Raw genomic sequence first — 26,371 nt, forward strand, 5'->3', positions numbered from 1 at the left:
GGAGCATCATGGGAAAAAGCAGAGCAGACGGCCGGACTGAAGCAGGAGCAGGACGCCGAGCAGACGGTAAAAAACCCACATCAGTTATCGATTGATCAGAAAGGAATATACACGTCATAAAATACACAACATATTCACATAATAAGACACAAAATAGTAAATATGTATCAATTTAAAAATAGTAAAAAAGCAGAACTTGAGTTGACATGTGACTGTTGCTGCTACAGCGTTTTTAATTGACTGTAAATCAGTGTGTAACCGGCGCCTGTTTTCACACACGATTCAAGATTCATCCCTCAAGCTGCAGTTTGAGGCGAAACACAAACATACAAAGATCGTTCAAAAATACAAACGTGACGTTAAAAAGTTGCAGAACGATGACATAAAAATGACACGAAACAGCTGAGAGTTAGTTTTGCTCCTGCAGTTCACATTTAGCAAGTAACTCTGTACACACACACACACACACACACACATCAGGCTGTGCAACTTTGCAGGTTAAGTTAACCACAGGTGACCAACATGAACAGGATGAGAAGGATGTACTCACTGAATAAACAGACTCCTGCTGTTGCTATGAAACCACTGGAAACCAGTCTGAAGCTCAGGGCTCATTCTGGTAAATGTGGAACTATTTTTTTTGTGATATGAAGCTTCTTCATCCTGCCAGACTCTGAAAAATACATTTTACTGGTTGTTTATGAGTCTGTTAGACGTGATAAAACAGAGACGTCTGATTCTGTGTCTTTGCAGGAAATAAAGCTGGAAGTCGTTGACGACAAACCGATCGACACCTCCGACAATAAAAACACAAACACACACGCAGAAACGTACGGTGACATCAGCGTAAAAAGAGAGAAACACACAGGCAGCGACGAACACACACACGCACACGCTCACACACAAACACAAACACCGGAGCCGCGGCCGGCGTCGATGGCGGTGGCCGAGTGTCAGCTGAACCTGCTGGAGCACGTTGAGTCTGTTCACCACCAGATCAGCGCCAGGATGGACCTGATAGAGCGAGAGCTGGACGGTAACACACACACACACACACACACACACACACAGTCACACCTTTATAAACACACTGCAGGGACTTTTCTATGGCTGTATATAAGTACGGTGGCCCTGAAGTGCAGATCACAACAGCAAATGACAAAACACAACAACATTAACCTCTACCGGAAAAGGTCGGTACCTGCTATCGACAAAGCTTGTTGCTGATTGGACGCTCTCCCATTGACAAGGATCATCGCTGGTTGGACGGACGCACTGTTCGTCTTTTTAACAGGAAGGAGGCGCTGTCCGCCTTCATTTGGGGTCCGTGTAGTCTCCACCCAGCGCTGTGTTCAACTTGATTCATAACAAGATAAACAATCAATGTATTACTTTGTTATTCTGTTTTTCGTGTGAATTAAAAAAAAAAAAAAAAAACGAAAATCCACATGCTTTCATATATAAATATATATATATATATATATATATATAGAGAGAGAGAGAGAGAGAGAGAGAGAGAGAGAGAGAGAGAGAGAGAGAGAGAGAGAGAGAGAGAGAGAGAGAGAGAGAGAGAGAGAGGACAGCGCCTCCTTCCTGTTAAAAAGACGAACAGTGCGTCCATCCAATCAGCAACAAGCGTTGTCGGTAGCAGGTTAATGTTGTTGTCTGCTTTTGCAGTTGTGTTTTATTTGTTGTGTTTTTTGAATTGATGTTGTGATTTGCACTTCAGGGCCACTGTATATATATATGTGTCATCCCCCCTGTTGCGCTGGTACTCCGGCCTTGTTGTAAAACGCTGGTTAAGGAGAAATCTCCATGTGGAAGTCAGGTCGCTCTAATCCTTCGCTGTGATTCCTGTAACCAGGTTTCTGGTTTATACATTGAAGAACGTCACATGAATGCTGTGAACCTGCTGTATGAATAGAAGCTGACTGCGTCTCTCTGTGTCTCCAGTGTTGGAGTCCTGGTTGGACCACTCGGGCGAGCTGGAGCCTCCCGACCCTTTGTCCCGCCTCCCGCAGCTCAAACAACGAATCAGGAGGCTGCTTCGTGACCTGTGCACTGTGAGGCACCTGTCGGTCTGCCGCTGACACACCGTCCGCTCTGCCCACTCTGACCCCCCTCACCTTTGACCCCCGGCAAGGCTCTGCGAGCCAATAGGAGCAGACGAAGTTAACACATGAACGGGGTTGGTCTCCCCACAGAGGACAGCGCCCCCCCCCCCCCCCCCCCCTCTGGTGGAGAAAAGGTGCACTGCAACACAACGGAGAAGTGTGACTGAACTCTTCCAGCAGTGTCCGACCACATGGTGACGACAGATCTGATTATTGATTGATTGATTTGGATTCCGTTAAGTTTTTCTTCTATCAATAACAAGACCAGCTCCGTCTGTTTGGGGCTCGTTAACGTTAATAACTGAACTGAACATTGATTATGTTGTCTTAACAGCAGACAAAAGTTACAGCTGAGTCTACTTTTACCTTCACACACAACATTTTTGTAGCAGCTTTCAAACTGACGCATTAAATCAGACAAATGTCTCTTCTGCAGTGTGACACCAGCAACAGAAACTACGTACAAACTCACCTGAAGGATGAAGAGTGATTTTTGAAGATGTGAGGATTTAGTTGAAAGATTTCCACAGTGATGCTTTTATAAGATATTTCTCAAAACAAATATTTGTTGTATTAATTTTATTGAAATTACAACTAACTGCTCTTAATATTTTTTTTTTTAGTAAAAACAAATAAATAAAAATCAACACATCCTTGCAGGACACAGTGAGGCAGGAAAACTTTAAAGAATGTCTTTAAAGGTGATTTTCTGTTTTTCTTCATGTTTGGATCCAAACCAACAATGAACTGATCCACTAACAAGTATCGTGTGTGTGTATCAAAGCTGATATATCTCATTCCTCCGTTGTTGTCCAGAAACTATTAAAAACACGTCAGTGAGTCACAGCGCTGCACTGGGTTCAATCATCATGAAGAGTTTGTTTAGAAACGGTTCCAAAGACCAATAACAGCAATAAGATGGTATTTATACTGATTATACATTTCTTGAAGAACTTCAATACAAACTCAGAGGCTGTGATATGTTGTTGTATGTTATACCAACAATAACGGAGGTCTACAGCACAGAGGAATCAAATATATCAGGCTTTGGACACAATACTTGTAATCAGTATTTAAGTCAGTTTCAGTCGGAGTAGCTCCCGTTTTTTTTTTTTTTTTGTCTTTGTAGGTCAGAATTCATCGTGACTCACGTCCCTCTCAAGCTAACAAACTAAGCTCAGTTCCGTCTGTTCTCTGTGTGCTTCTTTCTTTATATTTGAATATCATCAGGTCTCCGTTTAATTCTTCTAGTTTTATAGATTATAAAAGTGCTTTTTTTTTCTTAACAAAATGTCTCTTTTTGACTTTACAAAGAAAAATATCAACAAAGCTTCTAAAAGATGTTTTCATAGAAGTTCATTTTTGACCTTTTGGGAACAAATCTTAAGTTTACAGATTCATTTACTTGCTTTCTGGAGCTTTCAGCAGCATCTCATTGCCTTCCTCAGCAAATAAAGCTGCTCCTAAAATGACAAAAGTGAGAACTTTGATCACATAGTGGCAGCGTATGTGATCTATTGATTAACTCAACACATTTGAAGCAGGAGCTCCTTCTTTAAATTGTAAATATTCACCTCTGTATATAAAAATAATTCATCACAGATGCAGAGTTCTGCTGTGCTGTTGTTGGCGCTTATTAGCATTGTTAGCATCTCTCAATAAATCCAAAGGCAGTGCAATGTTGCTAACAGGCTAATAAACTGTTTTCAGCTAAATTAACAAACCAAACTGTTCTGTTGTCACACACAAAAAAAACATTTTTAAAATGTAAATATGTCTAAATGAATGTGTTCTATACTTGTACAAGAAACTAACTGTATAAAGCTGTAGATGTATTTTGATAGAGAGATTGTTTATGGATCCGCCTGATTGACTCTGAAGCTTCTGTTGCTTCTCTTTTGACATCTCGTTTGATTACCGCTTCATTTCTGTTGGCCAGCTTACGTTATTTTCATCCTGCAGTTCACCTGAACACAATCACTTGGTTTATATGGTTGGATCAGTTGACGAGGAGCCTCTGAATGCAGTTCACATGTCAACTTTTATTTTTTTTCTGACTCTGTTTGAGGTTTGAGAAAAGAGTTTCCAGAGATTTAAGAGATTCTTTGATTAAAACTTTGAAATTCCAGTCAGTGTGGATCTTGTTTCCTTACATTCTATATCCTACATCCTTACATCTATAAAACTCTGTCCAGCAACATAAACATGACCCTTCATTCGTACATGTTGCTGAACAGAAAATAATGAACCCTGTTTTCAGCTTTTAGTCTGTAATCAGTTAATGACATGAAAATCATTAAAACTGAAGGTTTTATATCTGCTGCTAAGAAAACACTTCAGTGATTGTCAGAGTTATGTATGAGAGGAGATTTCTGCCAGAACAAAAAATAAAATAAAACTATATATTGATAGTCAAATTTTTAAGTAATTTTTGTGATAAGTGAAACTTTTGACTTTCAGTGGTCTGGTGGTTCAGACGTGTCCTGTTGTCTCACGCTGTCCGATGAAGACCAAATGACTAACCAAAAACTTACTAGCGCTGTCCTCTGCTGGTCGACTGGTTGATTAGTTGGTCGATATGCTCTCGTCCAACTAAATTCTCATTGGTCGAATAATCTCCGTGTTATTTTCATAAGGAGAAAAGTGCCACATCAACAGCTTTCCAGGATTAATTCATTATTTCCTGCGGCGGGGGGGACAGACTAACAAATTACCTGTGAAAACGGGTATTCAAAACACCCCCGTTGTTTTCACAACTTTGAACTCGCCCAATTTAATTGAGACTGCTCAACGTTTACTGAACGTACTGGACGTTTACTGAATCTGTGTTTCTCCATAGTGACACAACGAGAACCCCCGCCAGGCCAAAAAAAATATTTTTTAATATTTGGTATCCGAATGAATATCCATTCATACGGATATCTGGTGGGGGTTCTCGTTGAAATCGACAGCGTTTGGGAGTCTCTGAGGAGCGCTGTTCCGGTACGTGAGTCAACCTCTGCGTCGTTGCCTGGGAAACCACTGGTCGCGCGGCTCCGTTAAGGAGTATGTTTGCGTAGCGAGCGGGAAAGAACGAGGGGCAGAGAAGTGACGGTGGATGCGAGCGGAGCAGAGGAAAAGGTTAGTAGTAAGTTGTCAGTCTGGCAGTAAATGTACAGTACAGACTACAGTGTGTCAGTTAATAAATGCTAAAAAGTCACGTCTGTGGTTTCCCTAAATGCTGGAAAAGTAAAGGGGGTTAGCTCCAAAGTTAGCAACAATGGGTTAGCATAACCTAAAGACAGCAAAACAGAGAAATACAGAACAGAGAAATGTGTGGCTGCCGAGTTTACTGTTATTAACCCTTTGAACTCTGCAATAGAAATGGTCCGCCAGTGCCTACATTGGTATTTTTGCTTATTCTGATGTAATTTTTTGGAGTTTCTTCAAATGCTTCATATCCCTAGAATCTGTACAACCTAGGCTAAAAAGTTATGTAAGTTAATAAACCATATTAATTGATAAAGGTATTGAAATTGTGTCATATATTTAAAAAATACAAAAATCGGACATGTTTTTTCATCAAATTTTACTGAATAAATACACAAAACACATTGATCAAAACATTTCTGAATGTAGAAACATGAACAAAATATTTCTTAACATTCCATGAGTTATTTGAACTATGTACATTTATTTTGTTTTTGAGATATGCTCATTTTTATGAGAGGCATTTTTTTAGTTTCATCTGCAGTAGACATATTTCCCCAGTGCCTACGTTGGTATTTTTGCTTATTATAATGTCATGTCCCAGAATATCTTAAAATGCTTCATATTCCTAAAATCTGTACAACCTAAGTTAAAGGGTTATGCAAGCCAATAAACCATAATGATTGATATAGGCCTAAGTATTGAAATTGTGTCATAAATTAACAATCAATAACAAACTGACATGCAAGTTTAAGAAGAGTAGGTTATAACAAGCTTTAGTTTGGGTCAATAACCCAACAGGAAAATAAAAAATAACACTAAAACTGGCTCAAAACGACATTATTGTGTCAGTGCTGCATCAACCCAAACTGGGTCAAATTATAACCCAGTGATCTTTCACCTGGCAAGTTTGTTAAATAAAAATTTAAAGGGAAACTTTGGTATTTTTCAGCCTGTTTTCACATCTTTTTGTGTCTAAGTGACTAATGGAGACAACAGTTTTTGGGAATTGGTCCAGTATTGAGTGACAGCACTGCATTTTAATCCTTAGCGCTCCGTTTAGGTGTGTAAAAGTGTTTATACCACTGAAAGGCTCAGACTGTTATTGTAAGTGTCTGGCAACTTTATGGAAAGGACCATACAGACAAATAATACGTTTTTCTTCACTTTTCACTTGATCTGATCTGTTTGTTATTGTGTCTGACGGAGTCTCACTCAGGGCGAAGTCTCATTCTGAAATCGTGAGAGTTGGATTGTTGTCAGAATCAGCTAAATATTCAGCTGCGACTTTGAAAATCTTTTAGATAACCCTAAGCTACACTTTCTGTACTCCAACACAACAAACTCCTCCCAGCACTCCTCTCTCCAACTCGGTCACGGCTGAATATTTAGCTGTTATATTTAGAATATTTAGCTGCTCTGATGGACCAACTTAAAAAAAATATCCTGATTAGTCACTCAGACACAAAAAGATCAATCAAAGGAAAATAAGGTCCAGGTTGAAAAACACTGAAGTTTCCCTTTAATTTGTTATTCAAAGGTTAGTTGTTGGACTCAAACCTTATTTGGATCAGTTTCAGTGTAAAATCAGAATATTTATTACTTCATAGGCCAGATTGACAGCCGGCCATGTGGCTTCATACATGTTACAGAAGATCACGAATATACAGAAGTGCTTATGGAAAAATATAAACTGAAGCAGACTGTTGTAGTTCATATTCTCTTCTGCTGTTCTCTGGGTTTAACTCCGGGATAGAAAGTCCAACATTTTTGGGGGAAAAGTCTAGAAAATGTTTTGTTCTTAACTAAAGCAAATAATAATTGTATATGGACAGAAATTAATACATGACAGACTGTAATCCATTTGTGCTCTGACTCCTTGTGAATTCAAGAAACCTTAAATATTACAGTAATATTACAGTAATTTAGGACAAAAGGCAAAAGATGATCTATCCATAAACAGTATGTGGTGGGAGTATAGTAACAAAAAGAGGGACTTTGGCACTAAAAAGACTAATGTTGAAAGATATCTACTTGATTCATTTGGACGCTGAAGCTTCATATTAGCTTCAGATAAACTTTTAAATACATTTATGCACAGAAGGAGGACTGTGGATTTTGTCCTCCATCACTTCCATTGTAAGGTCATTATGAAGGGATCTTCTAATGGTCAGTATGAACAGGAGGAATGATTACAGCAAGAAAAAACAGCTTTAATGTTCATTTAGGCTCCTGACTGTTGGTTTAAGACACACTTGAACTTGAAAAATTGTGAACTGTCCTTTAAAGCTATATTTGAATGCCTCTTTTTTTCTTTGCTAGTGAAGTTTGTATACAGTAATGTAGTTACAGTTTGGGTGATATATGTAAAAACCTGCTGATATTCAGTGTTACTGTACTGTATACAGTATTTGTGTTGTAGGTAGATGCAGTCAGCCAGATGGTCTCACTGTGGGCATTCTGACCATCAGGACACTCCCTTATGGCACTGTGTGTGTGTGTGTGTGTGTGTGTGTGTGTGTGTGTGTGTGTCTGAAATATGGATTTCCCAGTTCTTTTCAGCAACAGTATACTGGAGGGTAATTTGAATATAATTTTACTTATTTTTTGTGTTTTATATCCAGAAATCTGTGCTTTGATGTGATATTCTTAAAGATAAATTGGATAATTCTATGAATTTACAAAAGAATACTGTATAAAACAAGCTTTTGTTTAAATTAGGTAATTTTAAGGTATTTCTTCAGTTTTCCTTTTTTTATGCAGATTTATACATTTGTTTAAAATTCTAGCAATATTTTATAATGAATTTTTATTTTTATTTTACAATAGTTGGACTGTAAAAATGCAGATAATGTCTACAGTAAATATCTGTATTTTTTTTAAAAATTCTCTGTAGAATAACAAAAGGTTGCCTTAATTTTACATTCAGTAATAGGATGTGTATTTTTTGTATTTTTACATAGGATTCAATGTAATTTAACATTCAAGACCATTAAGTAATTGAATAATCCTATTAAAAAAACCATAATATTCTAAGCTGGATGCTTTACAACCCAATCTATCCCAGAATGCATTTCACACCAACCAGCAGCAGCAATGGCGGAGACTGTGATCCAGGTTAAACTGTTGTAATTTTCACTGGAAGACTGTTAATATGTCATGTTATTAAGTTTTAAGATGTTTTCAGGGGAGAAAGTAATCTTTGTGATTCCCAATATGTGGTCAGTTTATACAAATACACCTGTACACACATATATAAATGTATTAAAACAGGGCAGTCTATATTAAATTCCATTTTATTTTATTAAATTACCTAACAGTTTGGATTTTTATTAAAGCTACATTACAGACTGAATAAAATAATTTACTGCATCTCTCTGTCAATGAGGTTATATTTGTGTAGACCGTCCTTTGAAGGATGCAGCCCCTGAATTTAGACACAGATATAGAAATGTGTTAGCAGGAGCGTCCGCGGGTTCACTTGACTAAATGGTGGAGAGGAGAAAACCTAGCCGAGTGTTGCCAGCCTCTATTGCCGTCAAGTCACCATTCTCTGTGGTGTTTTTCTGCTAGGTGAGCATATATATTGTACCTATGTGATTGTACGTGTTTTGTGAAAAGAAGTTATTTTCTTGTGTATGAGTAAATGTTAATTTTATGAAGTCAGAAGGCTAATCTTTAGCTAATTGCTAATCGCTAATTCGTGGCAAATAGCTGATCAGCCTGCACTTGAAGCAAGTAGCCTATGTTGGAACAGTAGCAGCTACCTCATAAAACTTAAATGCAGTTATTCAGTTGTAATTGTTTAGAGTTGTTTGTGTGTTTTATATTCTAAACACTGTGGATACTCTATCCCAGCGATTCTCAACTGGTCGGTCGCAACCCAAAAGTGGGTCGCCCACGTTCTGGGCGGGTCACGGACAGCTTGTAAAAAATAAATAATTTTTTAAATAAATAAATAAATAAAAATAATTAATGCTCATCTGATTTTGTACTCGTCTTTTATCTTGGGAAAAAAAAGACAGAGAGAGGCACGCGTCAGATGCGCGCAGCATTCTCACAACGCATTCTCGTTGCCATGGTAACCACCATTTGTTTGCCGGTTACCCTTCTCTTTAAATTTGTGATGATGTTCGGAGGCAAGATGGCGAAACGCAAATATAACCCGGAGTATTTGAAATGTGGATTTTCGTTCATTGAGGACAAACACGGACAGAAACCCCAGTGTGTTATTTGTAATGAAGTGCTGGCACATGAGAGCATGAAACCAACTAATGCGACATTTACAAACGAAACATCCCGCATGTAAAGACAAGCCGGTGGAGTTTTTTCAAAGACGACTTCATGAGCTGAAGGTATCACAGAAGTGTCTGACAGCATCTTGTTCCAAACAAGAACAAGCGCTCCGGGCGTCTTACCACGTAGCTCACCGTATTGCGAAGGCCAAGAAACCGCACACAATAGCCGAAGAGCTTATTTTACCCGCTGCCATGGACATGGTAAGAGAGCTGGATCAGTCAGCGGCAGACAAGCTTAAAACCATACCCCTGTCCAATGATACTATAGCTCGGCGTATTGAAGACATGTCTGGTAACATAAATCAACAGACCACAGCTCGCGTCCAGGCAAGCCCTTACCACGTATTACAGATGGATGAATCCACGGATATAGCTCACCATGCCATTTTACCGGTTTATGTGAGACGTGTGGGACGTTGATTTGCAGGAACAATTTCTCTGCAGCAGAGAACTTCCTACCACTCTGCGGACTTGTATTTGAGCTCAGTGACAATGACCGGGAAACATTCAGGTGTGGTGAAACAAATTCTGATGAGGGCACCTAATGCGACTTGGAACCACTGCTTCTTGCACCGAGAGGCACTGGCGGCTAAGAATATGGTTCCTGTGCTTGATGAAGCTTTGCAAGATGTCATCAAAGTGGTGAACCACAGAAAACGGAGTGCGAATAAAGCCGCTGCTTTTCAAATTTGTGTAAAGATTTGGGCTCTGAGCATATGCAGGTGTTGTATCACTCTGAAGTGCGCTGGCTGTCGAGGGGTAAGGTCTTGTCACGCTTTTACGAACTGAAAACAGAAATCGCCACCTTCCTCTCAGAGAATAACTCCTCATATGCTGAACTGTTTGACAACGACACCTGGCTCGCACTTGTTGCATATCTTGCTGATATTTTGAGCACCTCAACACGTTAAACGTGTCTATGCAGGGGAAAGGACACAACATTTTTGAACAGTCAGACAAAATTGTGGCGTTCAAGAAAAAGATCACACTGTGGGTGAATCATTTATCCAAAGACAGACTGGACATGTTTCCAAACGCTTACCAGGAAGCACAGCAGCTGGACACCACGGCCAAAAATGACTTGAAAAAAACGATCAAGGTGCATGTCAATAAACTTCAATCTCAGTTTGACGACTACTTCCCAGAGAGACACGGAGATAACGTTAATGTCTGGATACGCGACCCTTTCAACGTCAACATGGAAAGCGTCATGTTGCCAAGCAACGAAGAACATCAGCTGGTGGAGCTGTCATGTGTACAGACGCTGAAAAAGAGATTCGGCGACGTAAGCCTTTCCCACTTCTGGTGCAGCGATGTGATGGCTGAGTATCCATCTCTCGCCACTCTTGCAGTCAAAACGATCCTACCATTCAGCACGACCTATCTTTGTGAAAGTGGCTTTTCTACCTTGGTCCAGCTCAAGTCAAAGCAGAGAAACAGGTTGAACACTGAGCATGATCTGAGAGTGACTCTGCCTACTGTCACCCCAGACTTTGAAACTCTGATCAAAAGTAAAGTACATGCCCAACTGTCTCACTGACCTCCACAAAAGACAGGTTAGGTGAAAGCATCTTGTTTTGTAGCCTTATTTATTTTGTGCAGTTTTGATATTTAATTTTATTGCAATAACTTTTATACATGTAGTTGTCATGTTCCTCCTCAGTTTCTTAAAAAATGCTCTTAAATTCACTTTGTATGTATGTTTAAATGTGTTTTTGAAGGTTATTTTTCAAAAATAAATTTGTTTGGTTTGTATTCTATAAAAGTGGGTCGCGACTTAATGACCATGGAAAATGTGGGTCATGGGCTGAGACCAGTTGAGAACCCCTGCTTTATCCAAGTGTTCCACGGGGGACGGGGAAGTCAACTACCCACTTAACCCCCAAATAAAATAATATATAATAATGAATAAAAATAAGACATGATCACATTTCATGATCACATTTTACTATAAGCAGTAAAATCAGGTAGCCAGTATGCAGAGATGCAGGGTCAGTGAAATGTGCCCAGAGAGGTCTTGTCCCAAGTTGTATCTCTGACCCTCTGTTGCCTCATGTCCCCTCTGCTCCCTGAGATCCTCAGATGTTCTCCCATTGACTCAGAGCTGATACAGCCTTCACAGTTTGGGCTCCTAGACTTTGCAGTGACTCACCGGAGCAGATCAGGGCTGCAAGCTCAGCTTCTTCTTTTAAATTACTTTTAAAAATCCACTTTTTTAGAATTGCTTTTCAGTAAATCATTTATTATTTTATTTGTGGTTTTTGTCTTTCAGTTTTCATCCTCTGTGTTTTTATTGTAAATTTGTATTGTTCACCTGTTCAGAGTTATTTAACTTATTTTATGACATATATAGTTGGCTCAATTCGCTTTTTGTTGTTTTATTGATGGGTGTGATTTTAAAATAGTTTGTTTTATTGTTGCTGTTGTTGTGTGGAGCTCAGGAAGAACACTTTGTGGAAGCTGATGGGGACCCAAAGAAAGAAAAATGACTTTGTACATCTGACTTAAGTTGACTTGTCAAACAATCAATGACAGAATACCTCAACAAGAGTGTTCATCTCTGTGAAGCTGCAGTTTGAGCTAAATGCTAACGTCAGCATGCTAATATGCACAGAATGATCATTTTAACATGTTAACGTTTAGGGATCACCAAAGTTAGTAATTCATCCTGAGGGGACATAAATGTACCAAATTTCATGGCAATCCATCCACCATTAGTCCAGGTAGACTGAAATATCAACCAGGAAAATATTACAAGAATAGATCTCATAGTTATGTGAATACTATCTAATAACTACTTACATAATTAAGAGAGATTTTCTTGTAATTATGAGATATGGTGTCCTGGATGCGGTCTGAGGAAGAGCGCCAAGCTTTAAACACTTTCAGAGGAGTCCAACACTTCGTGTTCCTTTTACCTCTAAGTGTCTGTATTAGTGCACAAATTGAGCATATTAAAATCACTGGTACCACCTAAGAGTGGAAAGTAACTTAAGTACATTTACTCAAGTACTGAACTTTAATACCGTTTTGAGGTACTTGTACTTTACTTGAGTATTGCATGTGATGCTACTTTATACTTCCACTCCACTACATTTCAGAGGGAAATATTGTACTTTCTACTCCACTATGTTTATTTGACAGCTTTAGTTACTTTTCAGATGATTTTCAGAAGATTTGACACAATGGATAATATAACAAGCTTTTAAAATACAACACATTGTTAAAGATGAAACCAGTGGTTTCCAACCTTTTTGGCTTTTGACGTCTTACAAAATGCAGTGTGTAGTTGGGGTCACATTTCACATGTCTATGAGTTGTTTGAAGCTCCACCACAGAGACATTTCCTCTCACTTGGTTTCAAATTGACTGTTTGAGGCCCAAAGAGGTAAAACTTTCCATTTCAGAAAAATGCAAAGATTAAAGGAAAGTTCTATAAAATGAATCCAAATTGATGAAGCAGTGCTTTTTTTTCTTATTTCCTACCCAATCTGTCATCTCAAGACCACTCCAATCTACCTTACTCCACTTCAAGCAGCTACAACCATAAAACGCTGCTTATGCACTGAATTATCAGTATTAATAATGTACTTCATTAAATGTATTCAACATATCAGTCACAGCCTGATTTTCTGCAAAATGAGTATTTTGGGTAAAATGAGTAATAACATGGTGACGTGTTATTATTATTATTACTATGAAAATGATTTCATTGTCAGGTGGTCTGGTTTAGTCTCTTTGTGGACAATAGGGTTGGAGTGTTTGACTTCATCTGTGGATATAGAGCACAGTTTTGATGGAAAATTATTTTTTTAGTAAAATGAGGAAGTCTCTGTTTGTGACTGTAGCAAATTTATCAGAAACCTCTTCAATTAACTCTTCTGCACTTTGAGCTGTGAAATGATTCTGTAAAGTTCGGAGCAATTTTAGATGGTGATTAGCAGAACTTTAGCACAGTGTTTCCCCTCTTTAAAGGGTTCAACATTCAACATTTTGCATAGCCTAATCCTAACCCTAACCATAACCATAACCATGTCTAACCCTAACCTTAACCAGGACCTCAGAAATAAATATTGTTTTGCCGCATTAGGACTGGCCTTTGGTCCCCATGAGGACTATTGGCCCCAATAAGGTCAGTAATACCAGAAACGGTCCCAATAAGGATAGAAAAAACACAAACACACACACACGTGATTTCTAGTAAAGAAGAAGGGTTGAGGTGCAAACAGGAAGGAACACAGACAGTGCAGGTATTCAGTCTGTACAGACTTCATTTAAAGTCGTCAGAGCAGAGGGAGGTAAACAACAAGTCTGAGGCAGAGTGAGTGTTACAGTTTTTCTGAATGTTTAAACACTAACAGTGATTCTTGAAGCACTATCTCTCAAACCATTAACATTTGTAGTCGATGCATTTACCAAGTGTTCTAAAGTGAAAGCACATTCTCTGCTTTACAGTTTGTAATTTATTAACAGACTTCTAGTATAACTGTAAACATTAGTCTCTACATTGCTGCACTATTTTGCCAATTGCCTTTCCACACTGACACATGTGAAAACACTTTTAGATAATGAGTTCACTCACAAATCAGAGCTTGAGTGCTATAAATAGGCCACAGGCAAACATTTAGTTTGGACAAGAATGGACACCAATATTGGACAGAGAGTAAGAGGAGTGAGAACTAGAGGAGGACAAGGAGGAATTTCCACACTGCCTAGCTCAACACAACATCACATATGATGTGGAAGAAGTGTTTTGGCCAGACCCACAAAGAAGGAGAGATTTAGCCTCATGTTTTTTCTGCTCTTTTTGTTCTACTGTAACACAAATGTTCTTGTTTTCTTCTACTGTGCTTTTGATGTTTGAGGAGTGTTAGAACATTTTGAGAAAAAAATAACTTTTTCCCCTTATTTTTATTGATAGTGTGTTATGTTGGGAATACACATCCACACCCTGTTTTTCAAAACACAATTTTTAAAGAGTTTGAGGAGTTTTGCAGGAACTGTTTGTTTTTGCAAGACATGTACAATGTTTTGCTGGTTTGGTGTAAGATTTTGTGGTTAGTGTGTAGAGTTTTGAAAAAAAATAGCCTTTAGTTTCAAAGACGGTGCCTAGGCAATCAAAAAAACTGTAATATTAGGGCTGCAAATAATGATTACTGTCATTATTTATCAATGTTTTCGGATGAATTGTTTAGTTGATTAAACTGTGTCAGAAAAATATGAAATCACAGTGTTGACGTCTTCAAACGTTGTTTCCTGGTTTCGTTTCCTGGTTTCGTTTCCTGGTTTCTGTGTCTTCACAGATATGTAACACTGCACACTGGTGCAGTCAAAATAGAGAGAAGTCACAGTTCAGAACAACACAGATGTTTATCTGAAGTCAGTTTGTTGGATTTAAACCAGAGTCACAGTTTATCTTTGCGATGGCTAGAAAACACACATGGTTGTAGTTAAAGTAATGTAAACTAATCAGAAGCTACTAAACTGAGAGGAAGGACTGGGTTTATTATACTGTGTATGTGTGTGTCTGTTACTGGTTTACCTCTCAAACTCCAGAAGATGAGTGATTTGGAGGAAGAGGGGGACGGAGTATCCAGCTGTCTGTCTATGAAGAGTAAGCGGTCTAATGATGATCCTCCACACTTCAGTAGTGAACCTGGACCCTCGGACACAAAGTAAGGGACTGTTTCTATTGTTTTTAAAAATTCAGTCAGTGAACTTTTTGTTGTTTGAGCATTGACTACATTATTCCTTCGTTTATAACTTAGATTTGGTGCAAAGAGTGCTTGATTACTGTTCTGAAATGTTTATTAGTTGCTTCAACCAATATTTAATATAACTTCAGCAGCAGAGGACAGATTGTTTTGTTTGCTTTCAACACATGCACAAGTTAATCTGACAGCCCATCATCAGGCAGCAGTATAGAGGTCTTCACGTGTCCACTCGGTTCTGAATTGTACTCAGTCCAATCAAGTCAGGTCCTCTTTTACTGCCACAGGTCTCGGGTCTGAACAGATCCGAGTGTATCAGCCTCTGATCATGTGGTCACAATCACTGCGGTGGAAAACTGTGTTTTCTCACACACACACACACACACACACACACACACACACACACACACACACACACACACACGTGGTTTCTAGTAAAGAAGGCGGCTCGAGGTGCAAACAGGAAGGAGCACAGACAGCGCAGGTATTCAGTTTGTACAGACTTCATTTAAAGTCGTCAGAGCAGAGGGAGGTAAACAACAAGTCTGAGGCAGAGTGAGTGTTACAGTTTTTCTGAATGTTTAAACACTAACAGTGATTCTTGAAGCACTATCTCTCAAACCATTAACATTTGTAGTCGATGCATTTACCAAGTGTTCTAAAGTGAAAGCACATTCTCTGCTTTACAGTTTGTAATTTATTAACAGACTTCTAGTATAACTGTAAACATTAGTCTCTACATTGCTGCACTATTTTGCCAATTGCCTTTCCACACTGACACATGTGAAAACACTTTTAGATAATGAGTTCACTCACAAATCAGAGCTTGAGTGCTATAAATAGGCCACAGGCAAACATTTAGTTTGGACAAGAATGGACACCAATATTGGACAGAGAGTAAGAGGAGTGAGAACTAGAGGAGGACGAGGAGGAATTTCCACACTGCCTAGCTCAACACAACATCACATATGATGTGGAAGAAGTGTTTTGGCCAGACCCACAAAGAAGGAGAGATTTAGCCTCATGTTTTTTCTGCTCTTTTTGTTCTACTGTAACACAAATGTTCTTGTTTTCTTCTACTGTGCTTTTGATGTTTGAGGAGTGTTAGAACATTTTGAGAAAAAAATAACTTTTTCCCCTTATTTTTATTGATAGTGTGTTATGTTGGGAATACACATCCATACTTTACACATTTGGATACCTGTGTGTATGTGTGTTTACTACATGTGTGACAAAACTTTATTGCAAATTGCTATGCCCTGCACACAGAAAAGGCAAAAGCCACAAATGTTTTTCATTCATGTTTCTATTTTGTCTGTGTTTCATTTGTGTTTTTCAAAACACAATTTTTAAAAAGAGTTTGAGGAGTTTTGCAGGAACTGTTTGTTTTTGCAAGACATGTACAATGTTTTGCTGGTTTGGTGTAAGATTTTGTGGTTAGTGTGTAGAGTTTTGAAAAAAATTGCCTTTAGTTTCAAAGACGGTGCCCAGGCAATCAAAAAAACTGTAATATTAGGGCTGCAAATAATGATTACTGTCATTATTTATCAATGTTTTCGGATTAATTGTTTAGTTGATTAAACTGTGTCAGAAAAATATGAAATCACAGTGTTGACGTCTTCAAATGTTGTTTCCTGGTTTCGTTTCCTGGTTTCGTTTCCTGGTTCCTGTGTCTTCACAGATATGTAACACTGCACACTGGTGCTGTCAAAATAGAGAGAAGTCACAGTTCAGAACAACACAGATGTTTATCTGAAGTCAGTTTGTTGGATTTAAACTAGAGTCACAGTTTATCTTTGTGATGGCTAGAAAACACACATGGTTGTAGTTAAAGTAATGTAAACTAATCAGAAGCCACTAAGTTGAGAGTAAGTTACTGGTTTACCTCTCAGACTCCAGAAGATGAATGATTTGGAAGAAGAGGAGGACGGAGTATCTGGCTGTCTGTCTATGAAGAGTATGCGGTCTAATGATGATGCTCCACAATTCAGTAATGAACCTGGACCCTCGGACACAAAGTAAGAGACTGTTTCTACTGTAAACTGACCTGATCTTGATTTGCTCAGTTGCCTCCTGCTTATTTTTCCTGACTTTTAATGGCTCATCAATATGGCTTCTGCAAAAATCACTCTACATTCATGGTGCTTTTGGAACTTATGGACAAAATCTCCATTGCATTAGACAATAATGAGTATGCCATAGGAATTTTTCTGAACCTTTCCAAAGCTTTCAACCCTGTGAATCATGATATATTACTGTTAAAGTTGTATAAATATAGATTCCAAGGAAAGGTCTTCAACTGGCTAAGAAATTATGTTCATGATAGAGAGCCACATTGTCATTTGGAGTACCACAAGGATTCGTTCTTGTCCCATTATTATTGATATATGTCTTATTTATATCAATGATCTTGCTATTGTATTATATATATATATATATATATATGTATATATAAATTCTCTATTTTATTTGCAGATGACACAAATCTTGTTCTTTCCTACAAACATCTCAAAACCCTTATCGATGAGGCAAACCAGGAAGGACAAAGTATAATAAAGATGAAGCCAAGCTCTTTATTGAGGGCAAAGAAATTGATAGAGTATCATCCACTTGATTTTTGGGGGTAAAAATTGATGAAAAATGTTGTTGGAAAGAACAAATTTACTTTGTAAGTAAAAAAGTGATTAAATCTGTAGGAATTAATAGGAAAATATGTCCACTTGTCAATAAGTTGTGTCTTATAACTTTACACTACAGCTTAATATATCCATCTTATCTACTGCAATGTTGTATGGGCCAGTACTTATCCCACATACCTCCATAAAATACAAAAAAGGTTTGTTAAACTAGCCACATTTACAGTCCAGGGAACCATTTTCACCTCTATTTTATAAAATTAAAATATTGACCATTTTTGATGTAAATATCCTACAAACATATTTTTATTTACAAGGTGGGATTTCAGGACAGAAATTTACAAGACTGTTTCCAAAAATATTTTTTCAAAAATCCCTAAATACATTATTACTCAACAAGACAATCAAACCATCTGCATCTCACTTTCTATCATACCAATAGGGGGCAGTATTCAATTAAATATAGAGGTGTACAACTATGGAACACCAACCCTCACTTGATAGACAGCTCGCCCTCACTACCTATTAAAACTAAAATTAAAAGCACACCTGCATATTCACTCTATAAAAAACCTGTATTTGTATTGTTTTATGTGTGCGAATAAATCAAATCAAATTCATGTCCACAGAGAGAGGAAGAGGAGGCGTGTTTCTGTGGAGGAGCATCTGTCCTGCTGTTCTTTGTGTCAGGACATCCTGAAGGATCCGGTCTCTACCAGCTGTGGACACTGGTTCTGCAGACAGTGCATCACCTCATACTGGGACCAGTCTGTTTCATCAGGAGACTCTTCCTGTCCTCAGTGTGGAAAAAGATCCAGAACAAGACCTGGACTGCAGACAAACAGTCAGGCCAGCACTGTACAAAGTAAGACTGAAGATGTGTCTGCTGAGATCATCATCTCTGAAAACAGAACAGGAATCTACCTCCTCTATCGTACTGAAAATTAACAGTGAGACATATTTCTTTTTAATTATACCTTTTCTTCTTCTCTTTCAGCAGATAGTGGTCTGCAGGAAGTTTTAGATGAACATAAGATCAGTCTGAGGAGGAGATGTGAATGTGTGACTGAAGGAACTGATGAAGCTGGAAGTGAAATCCTCCTCAACAGTATCTACACCCAGCTTGACATCATAGAGGAACAGAGAGAAGAGACCCTCCTTGACACTCCCATCAAGTGTCACGACATCTTTAAAGTCTTACCTGACCAACAGAAACACATCAGAGTCGTCCTGACGAATGGCTTCGCTGGCATTGGAAAAACCTTCTCAGTGCAGAAATTCACTCTGGACTGGGCAGAGGGCTCGGATAACCAAGATGTCAGTCTGGTGATTCCACTTTCGTTCAGGAAGCTGAACTTGATCAAAGATGAGCAGTACAGTCTCCTCACGCTGATCCATGATTTCCATCCAACATTACAGAAGGTCACAGCAGAGAAGCTCGCTGACTTTAAAGTTTTGTTCATTTTTGACGGCCTGGATGAAAGCAGACTTTCACTGGATTTTACAAACAGTGAGGTTGTGTCTGATGTCACACAGAAGTCATCAGTCAACATGCTCTTGACAAACCTCATCGAGGGGAAGCTGCTTCCCTCGGCTCTCGTCTGGATAACTTCCCGACCTGCAGCAGCCAATCAGATCCCTCCTGTATGTGTTGACAGGGTAACAGAAGTACGAGGCTTCACTGACGCCCAGAAGGAGGAGTACTTCAGGAGGAGATTCAGTGATGAAGAGCTGTCCAGCAGAATCATCTCACACATCAAGACATCCAGGAACCTCCACAGCATGTGTCACATCCCAGTCTTCTGCTGGATCACTGCTACAGTTCTCGAGCCCATGTTGACTACAGACCAGAGAGGAGAGCTGCTGAAGACCCTGACTGACAAGTACTCACACTTCCTGCTGGTTCAGACAAGGAGGAAGAAGCATAAGTATGATGAAGGACATAAGACGAGCCCACAGGAGGTGACAGAGGCTGACAGGGAAGTTCTCCTGAAGCTGGGCAGGCTGGCGTTTGAACATCTGGAGAAAGGAAACATCATGTTCTACCAAGAAGACCTGAAGCAGTGTGGTTGTCTTGATGTCACAGAGGCCTCAGTGTTATCAGGAGTTTGTACAGAGATCTTCAAAAGAGAGAGTGCGTCCTTCCAGAATACAGTCTACTGCTTTGTTCATCTGAGCATTCGGGAGTTTCTGGCTGCAGTCTACATGTACCACTGTTACACCAGCAGGAACACAGAGGTACTGAAGGACTTTCTGGATATAAACTACAGTTACTCAACCCTTGATGACTTCCTGAGGAAAGCCATGGAGAAATCTCTCAAAAGTAAAAGTGGCCACCTGGACCTGTTTGTTCGCTTCCTTCATGGCCTCTCTCTGGAGTCCAACCAGAGTCACTTAGGAGGCCTGCTGGGTCAGACAGAGACCAGTCCAGAAATCATCCAGAGAGCCATCAACAACCTGAAGGATATGAGCATGTGCAATATCCCTCCTGACAGAAGCATCAACATCTTTCACTGTCTGATGGAGATGAACGACCGCTCAGTACATCAGGAGATCCAAGAGTTCCTGAAGTTAGAGAACAGATCAGAGAAGAAACTCTCTGAGTTCCAGTGCTCAGCTCTGGCCTACATGTTGCAGATGTCAGAGGAGGCTCTGGATGAGTTGGACCTGAGAATGTACAACACATCACCTGAGGGACGACTGAGACTGATCCCAGCTGTGAGGAACTGCAGAAAGGCTCAGTAAGTCCAGATGTGATTAGTATTATAAATCAGTGTAGATTAGTAGTTTAGTTCTTCAAATATAAATAATATAAAATTCTTACTATAGTTAAAATAGTTCTCTACTTGTTTATTGCAAAAATGATGTCAGTTGTATTTAGTCTCAGATGTTCTTGAACTGTTTGAAATGTTATGAGTGCAAATAATGTTGGTTTTTCAGTTGGTTGTGTTTATAGCTATTAAATTAATGAACACAGTTATTCCATTTATTTCTAGTCATTATTGGAGATTACAGTTTTTTCTTCTATTTATCTTCCTTTGGGTGATGGAGGCGTCATTCAAACCTGGTAAAACAAATGAAGAACTTTAGAGGTTGTAGTTGAGGTTTTATCACGGCAGCATTTTATAACAACATATATCAGTATTTTACAGTTATCAGTGAATGCAGTAAAGTTATTACATGAGCAGGTTCTGCAAATAATATATAATCAGGCATACAGGTAATACCTGATTTTGCACTTCTTTTAGAGTTTAAAATAAGATCTGAATCATTTTCTAAAAGATATTTTTGTCAGACAGAATTGCTTTCATGCAACTTTGCCATCCTTTTTTGCTTCATGGTTTCTAAGCCATTTCATAGTGAGCATGGGAGATGTTAGGGGAGGCCACACACCCTTCTTAAAGAACATGGATAAAAATAAAACCTCCTTTAATTAATGACGCTTGAATTGGCTTTTGATTAGTTTTAGTTCTTTTTCTTATATATTTCTGAATTTGCACTGAATTTATTCAGTTTTGTGAGAACCCTCTAAACAGTTTACATGCCTTTACAGCACTTTGTAAACTTGTTTTTGAAATATGCTGTGGAGATGAAGGATAATAATTATTATTATTATTTATTTATTTATTATTATTATTTAAATTGAGTATGTTGCTATGCCGCAATGATTTGGTAGCACAAGTAAGGAGTAGTCATCAGTCATCAGTAATATCAGTTACACAACAATATCTAAAGTTTGCTAACATTAACCAACATTACCCTCCATAAACTATTTTTCATGCAAGACAAACACTGTTGCTAAGAAACCTCTGAGTGAGTTTAAGTGATCAATGGAGCATTTTATTGCTAAAGAATTCAACTTTTATGAACTATTTTAAAGAGAGAAGTCGTGTTACATATTCTTGCTTTTAAATCTTTCTTATATTCTGTTCTTCACAGAAAGAAACTCTCAGGTGTTTTTTCTTTTGTTGGTGTAGAGAAGAGTAGTAGCAGGAAATGCACAGGTCAGATAAATATATAAGAGCAGAATGGCAGAATTCAGACTGATTAAAGAGATCTTATACACATTAAAGGTCAATGTTATGTTTTTAATGCTGATACCCCGATAACATCTTTGTGATGACATCATGTTGAAAATAATTTAAAACCTTATTGGTTTGTTAATTGTGTTTGTTTGCTAAATCAGTTTTTCAGATTGTTAGAAAGCCCACATCGTTGTGTAATAAGATTGCGTGTCCATTGCATTATAAGTTTTGTTTGCTTTGTTCTGACAGTAATTTATTCCGTCTTACATAAGTGAACTCACTGGAGCTGTTATTTACAGACTGACTCTGAACTAGCCAGAGCTACCGTTTTATTGCTGTGTGTAAATGTTCAAAGGTGAGTGTGCTGATATTCATAATTTCAAACCAGATATTAGAACGACTATTTGGTAACTCTGTACATACACCTCTGCCAGTAATAAAGCCTTGTGGGAGGTGGTATGCTAGCAGTAAATCGGTCATTGATAAATTTTGATTAGTAATTACAGTCCCTATCTGCATGAGTATGTGCTTAATTGTATTGTGTTTTGTTATATTGATAGCTTTCCTTTGTTTGTATCATTGTTACCACCCACAGCCTAAATAAGTCAACATCACTGGGAGAGTCTGTTTCCTTGTTCTTTAATTGGGACACACATCTTTACCTTGAGCCAACTCTAACTACCTGATTCCCTGGAGAATAGATTCTCAGAAAAGAATGTTGTCAACTAAACATCATGCCATCATCTGTCATGCACATCTAAATAATTACATCAATATTTTGTACTATGTACTAATATTGTCAAGCCATTTGCCATTTGTCAAGTCATTTGTTTAATTTCTATTCCGCCCTCCCTGAACATTGGAGTTTGGCTTTGCATATAGGTAAAAAGTTCTCCAAATAAGAGACAAAGGCTTCCAGATTCAGGCTGTTTATTTGTTACCTCCCACATAAAGGTACTGTAAAACTGAAAATAAAAGAAAAACACATTAAATCAAATATTTCAAGTTACAAAGCATATTCAATCAACTATACAGTGTAACATAATGCTGAATAACTCCCGACATAGCTAGCATAACTGCTACAACCATTTGGCAAATAACTAGTGCTTAGTCAGTTAGCTTGATGCTAACACCTAATTGGAATTACTATTAATGCACTAACGAAAATTAGCATCTCAATCACGATATCTATCTTCCAACAAACAATACATTTTTCATATACTTAACATGCTGAATATTAAGAAACGATGTGTGCTTATATTTACAAGCATATATTTCCTATGCTCTGTGGTAATGAACTGATTGCTGCTGACTTCATACTGCTAGCTCAATCTGCTATTCTGCTGCTTTAAGACTTCACACTGACCAGCTACAGCAACCTCAAAGGGTGAATAGTGAAACACAAAATTCCCAATGGGCTTAAAAATACTGCCACCAGTTGGTGGAGACATTGCATGCCAGGAGAGGGCAGCACAATTATGGATGTGAACCTGGCAGCAGCAGGTAGCTAGCAAGGAGAGATTATCTTCCTCAACTACTGTTGTTCGCTTGAACTCAGTAAAAATATCCTGGAGTCTAATTAAAAATAGTAAACAGCAAAATGGTTTTCTAATCAAGATGGCCTCTTGCTAACTTTGTGGAGACAGACAGGGGATCAGATCACACAGACAGACTGAGCACATTATGGAAGCCTCAATGTAACTCAATTTTCTCTCCCTTCATCTGCAAGATTAAAGCAAAACAAAGATTAAAAGTCTGCAGGTATGAGAGAGTGATGAGCATTATTGTTTCATGTCAAACAGTGAGATAAGATTAGCTGAACCACTGATGCAAAAGAGCAAAAGTTGATCACAACCGGAAACGTTAAACTGTCATCAAAAACATTAAGTAAATATAAAGTGTGTTTTTCATGATAACATATGTTGTAATATATGTGTCATGACAGATTTTCTCAGTGTGGACTCTCAGAGACTCACTGTGAAGTTGTGGCCTCAGCTCTGAAGTCCAACCCCTCCCATCTGAGAGAACTGGATCTCAGTGGAAACAACCTTAATGATTCAGGAGTGAAGCTGCTGTCTGCTGGACTGGGGAGCCCAAACTGTAGACTGAAGACTCTGAGGTCAGTTCACTGGCTGTAGCTTTGGTAGTTTTTTTGTACATATTCAATTCAAAACTTTGAAGTTTCAAATATTTGGTTCATAAATTTTTGGGATTTGCCTGCGCACAAATATGTAGAATTTAATTTTCTGTAGTCGAAACCACACTCTTGTTCTGTGTAAAATTACTTAAGTTTTAATTATTATGATACTTCAGCAGTCTCAGTTACACAAATCATTTAAGTGTCTTTGTTTTTCCACATTCTTTCCTTGCTGTGTGGAGGGATTGTAACTCAAAGAGTGAATTTTGTACTAAATAGTGTGTAACTTTGGTAGTTACACCCACTCGATTTGTCTAAGCCTCAGATTGGCTTCAAATTAAGTAATTTCTAACATTGTAGCTGTGTTATCCTCCCAGTCAGTATGGACAGGAAGACTGATTACTGCCACCAATAGCTCTTTGTTCATATGGCATGTGGCTGTTGTTTGAAGACAGACTTTTTAGTCCAACATGTCTGATTTTATATTGATTTTCTATTTATAGACTTGACTGAGTTCAGCGGCATTTCATGAATTAGTGTTGACATGAATATGTGTCTGAATGTTGTGGTGATGTCTGTAGAAAGCTGGCATTATGATGATCCACAATTACAAAATTACTTTACATGCACTGCAGTAACCAGGTTACTGGTTAGCTTTCTCCAGTCAGCTGATTTCTTAGATGTCATGTAGGCTAAACAAGAAACCTAGTTTCTGTAATCAAGTTCAGGGATTAGAGAAACCTGTTTTCCACAGGTAGATTTCTCCTGGTGAACACTGATTTTTCTGTCATGTATACATGTAACCATGTTTCTAATTAGCTTTTTACATGTGAGCATGTACAGAAGACTGTCAGACCACAGACAGACAGTAATAGCAGAGCAGCTGGATCAATTGGGAGATCATTACACAGAGCAATGTGTCCTTGTATTTAAAAAACGTCCATCTAAAGTCCAACTAAAACTGAACTAACATAAAGTAGCCTGTAGAAGTCTAAATAAGTTGGTTTTCAGCACTAAACATTTAAATATTTGCTAAATTCGGACACTTTGACGTTGCGAGGAAAAGCTCTGCTCAATCTGTCTTCCTCTCATTGTGCTGACAGTCTGCTCTGATACAAACACCCACACCAAAAACAAAATAAAAAGTCAGAAAGCATTGTCCTCTCTCACTAATACAGTTCAAATCAGTGAGCCACGCCTCCAAAATGAGGTTGGGTTTAGGGGAGAATTCTGATTACTGACTTGCTGCATGTACACAAGGATTTACAGTAACCAGATTACTACAGTGAATGTCAACACACTGATTGATTAGGACATAGTAATGTTGAACTACACATTTAAACCTTAACACATTGGATTGGATTATAAATGGATTTTTTTCTACATTATTTATTTTTTATTCAGATTGTGGTACTGCAGTTTGTCAGCGAGCAGCTGTGTTTCTCTGGTCTCAGCTCTGAAGTCCAACCCCTCTCACCTGAGAGAGCTGGAGCTGAGTCAGAACAAACTGAAGGATTCAGAAGTGAAGCTGCTGTGTGATTTTCTGGAGTGTCCGCACTGTAAACTGGAGACTCTGAGGTTGGTTCACTGACTGTCTGTTGCTATTGTTGATCTTAATGTTTCACAACGGAACCTAATTTATGTACATACATAACATACATCCATGAAGTTAATTTTTCTTTTTTTACTTAATTTTTTACTGTACAAAGTTTAGTCTGTAGTTATAAAAATGACTGATAAACTAGAAAAGTTAGTTGTTAAAGTAAATTAATGTTTATAATTTTTAGTAAAGAGTCATATCTGTATACAGAAGATCCTCTCAACTAATACCTGTTTTAAATTGATAAAATTTACTTGATGAGGGAGAAATATTTTTTAGTTGTAATTTAATTTGAATGTGTTTCATGAATCATGTTTTACTGATATTGATCCTTCAGGACACCAGTGTTGGGCAAGTTAATTGAAAATTGTAATTACTGATTACAATTTAATTGTTGTAAAAGTAATTATATTACTTAATTTATTACTCAGCAGCAAAAGTAATGCATTATATTACTCGTTACTTTACTTTCATTACTCAGGCATCAGCTCTGTCAAAGTTTCCTTTTAACAACTCAAATTCCGCTACAGCCACATGGTGCATCTCTTGTATTTAACACATGTAGAAATAGAAAATTAGATATTTGTGGTTTAGCATGCAGGCAGGAAATGGTTTGGAAGGATGTATTGACCATCCAGCAGCTAGCATTACCGTAACCTCA

The 26,371-nt window shown here is 38.2% G+C and overlaps 2 protein-coding genes and 1 long non-coding RNA gene across 5 annotated transcripts in view; 2 read left to right on the forward strand and 1 right to left on the reverse strand.

Moving 5' to 3' along the window:
- The window catches only part of LOC122981744 (PHD finger protein 20-like), a 16,966-nt gene extending 14,850 nt beyond the window's left edge, over positions 1–2,116 (forward strand). For all 3 annotated transcript variants that reach the window (XM_044350468.1, XM_044350467.1, XM_044350469.1), the window contains exons 16-18: positions 1–66; positions 754–1,036; positions 1,954–2,116. The exon at positions 1–66 is cut by the window's left edge and continues 136 nt beyond it. In XM_044350468.1, coding sequence (XP_044206403.1) covers positions 1–66; positions 754–1,036; positions 1,954–2,090 — 486 coding nt within the window. In that variant the 3' untranslated portion in view covers positions 2,091–2,116. The remainder of the gene's footprint in view (positions 67–753; positions 1,037–1,953) is intronic.
- Positions 1–26,371, reverse strand: part of LOC122981723 — a 930,226-nt gene that overhangs the window by 681,996 nt on the left and 221,859 nt on the right. The window lies entirely within an intron of this gene.
- Positions 14,793–24,979, forward strand: LOC122981848. Its single transcript, XR_006403344.1, has 3 exons — positions 14,793–15,276; positions 20,035–20,044; positions 24,965–24,979. It is a non-coding gene; the product is annotated as an uncharacterized LOC122981848 (long non-coding RNA).

Source organism: Thunnus albacares, chromosome 5 (assembly GCF_914725855.1).
Source record: "Thunnus albacares chromosome 5, fThuAlb1.1, whole genome shotgun sequence".
Taxonomy (NCBI): Eukaryota; Metazoa; Chordata; class Actinopteri; order Scombriformes; family Scombridae; genus Thunnus; species Thunnus albacares.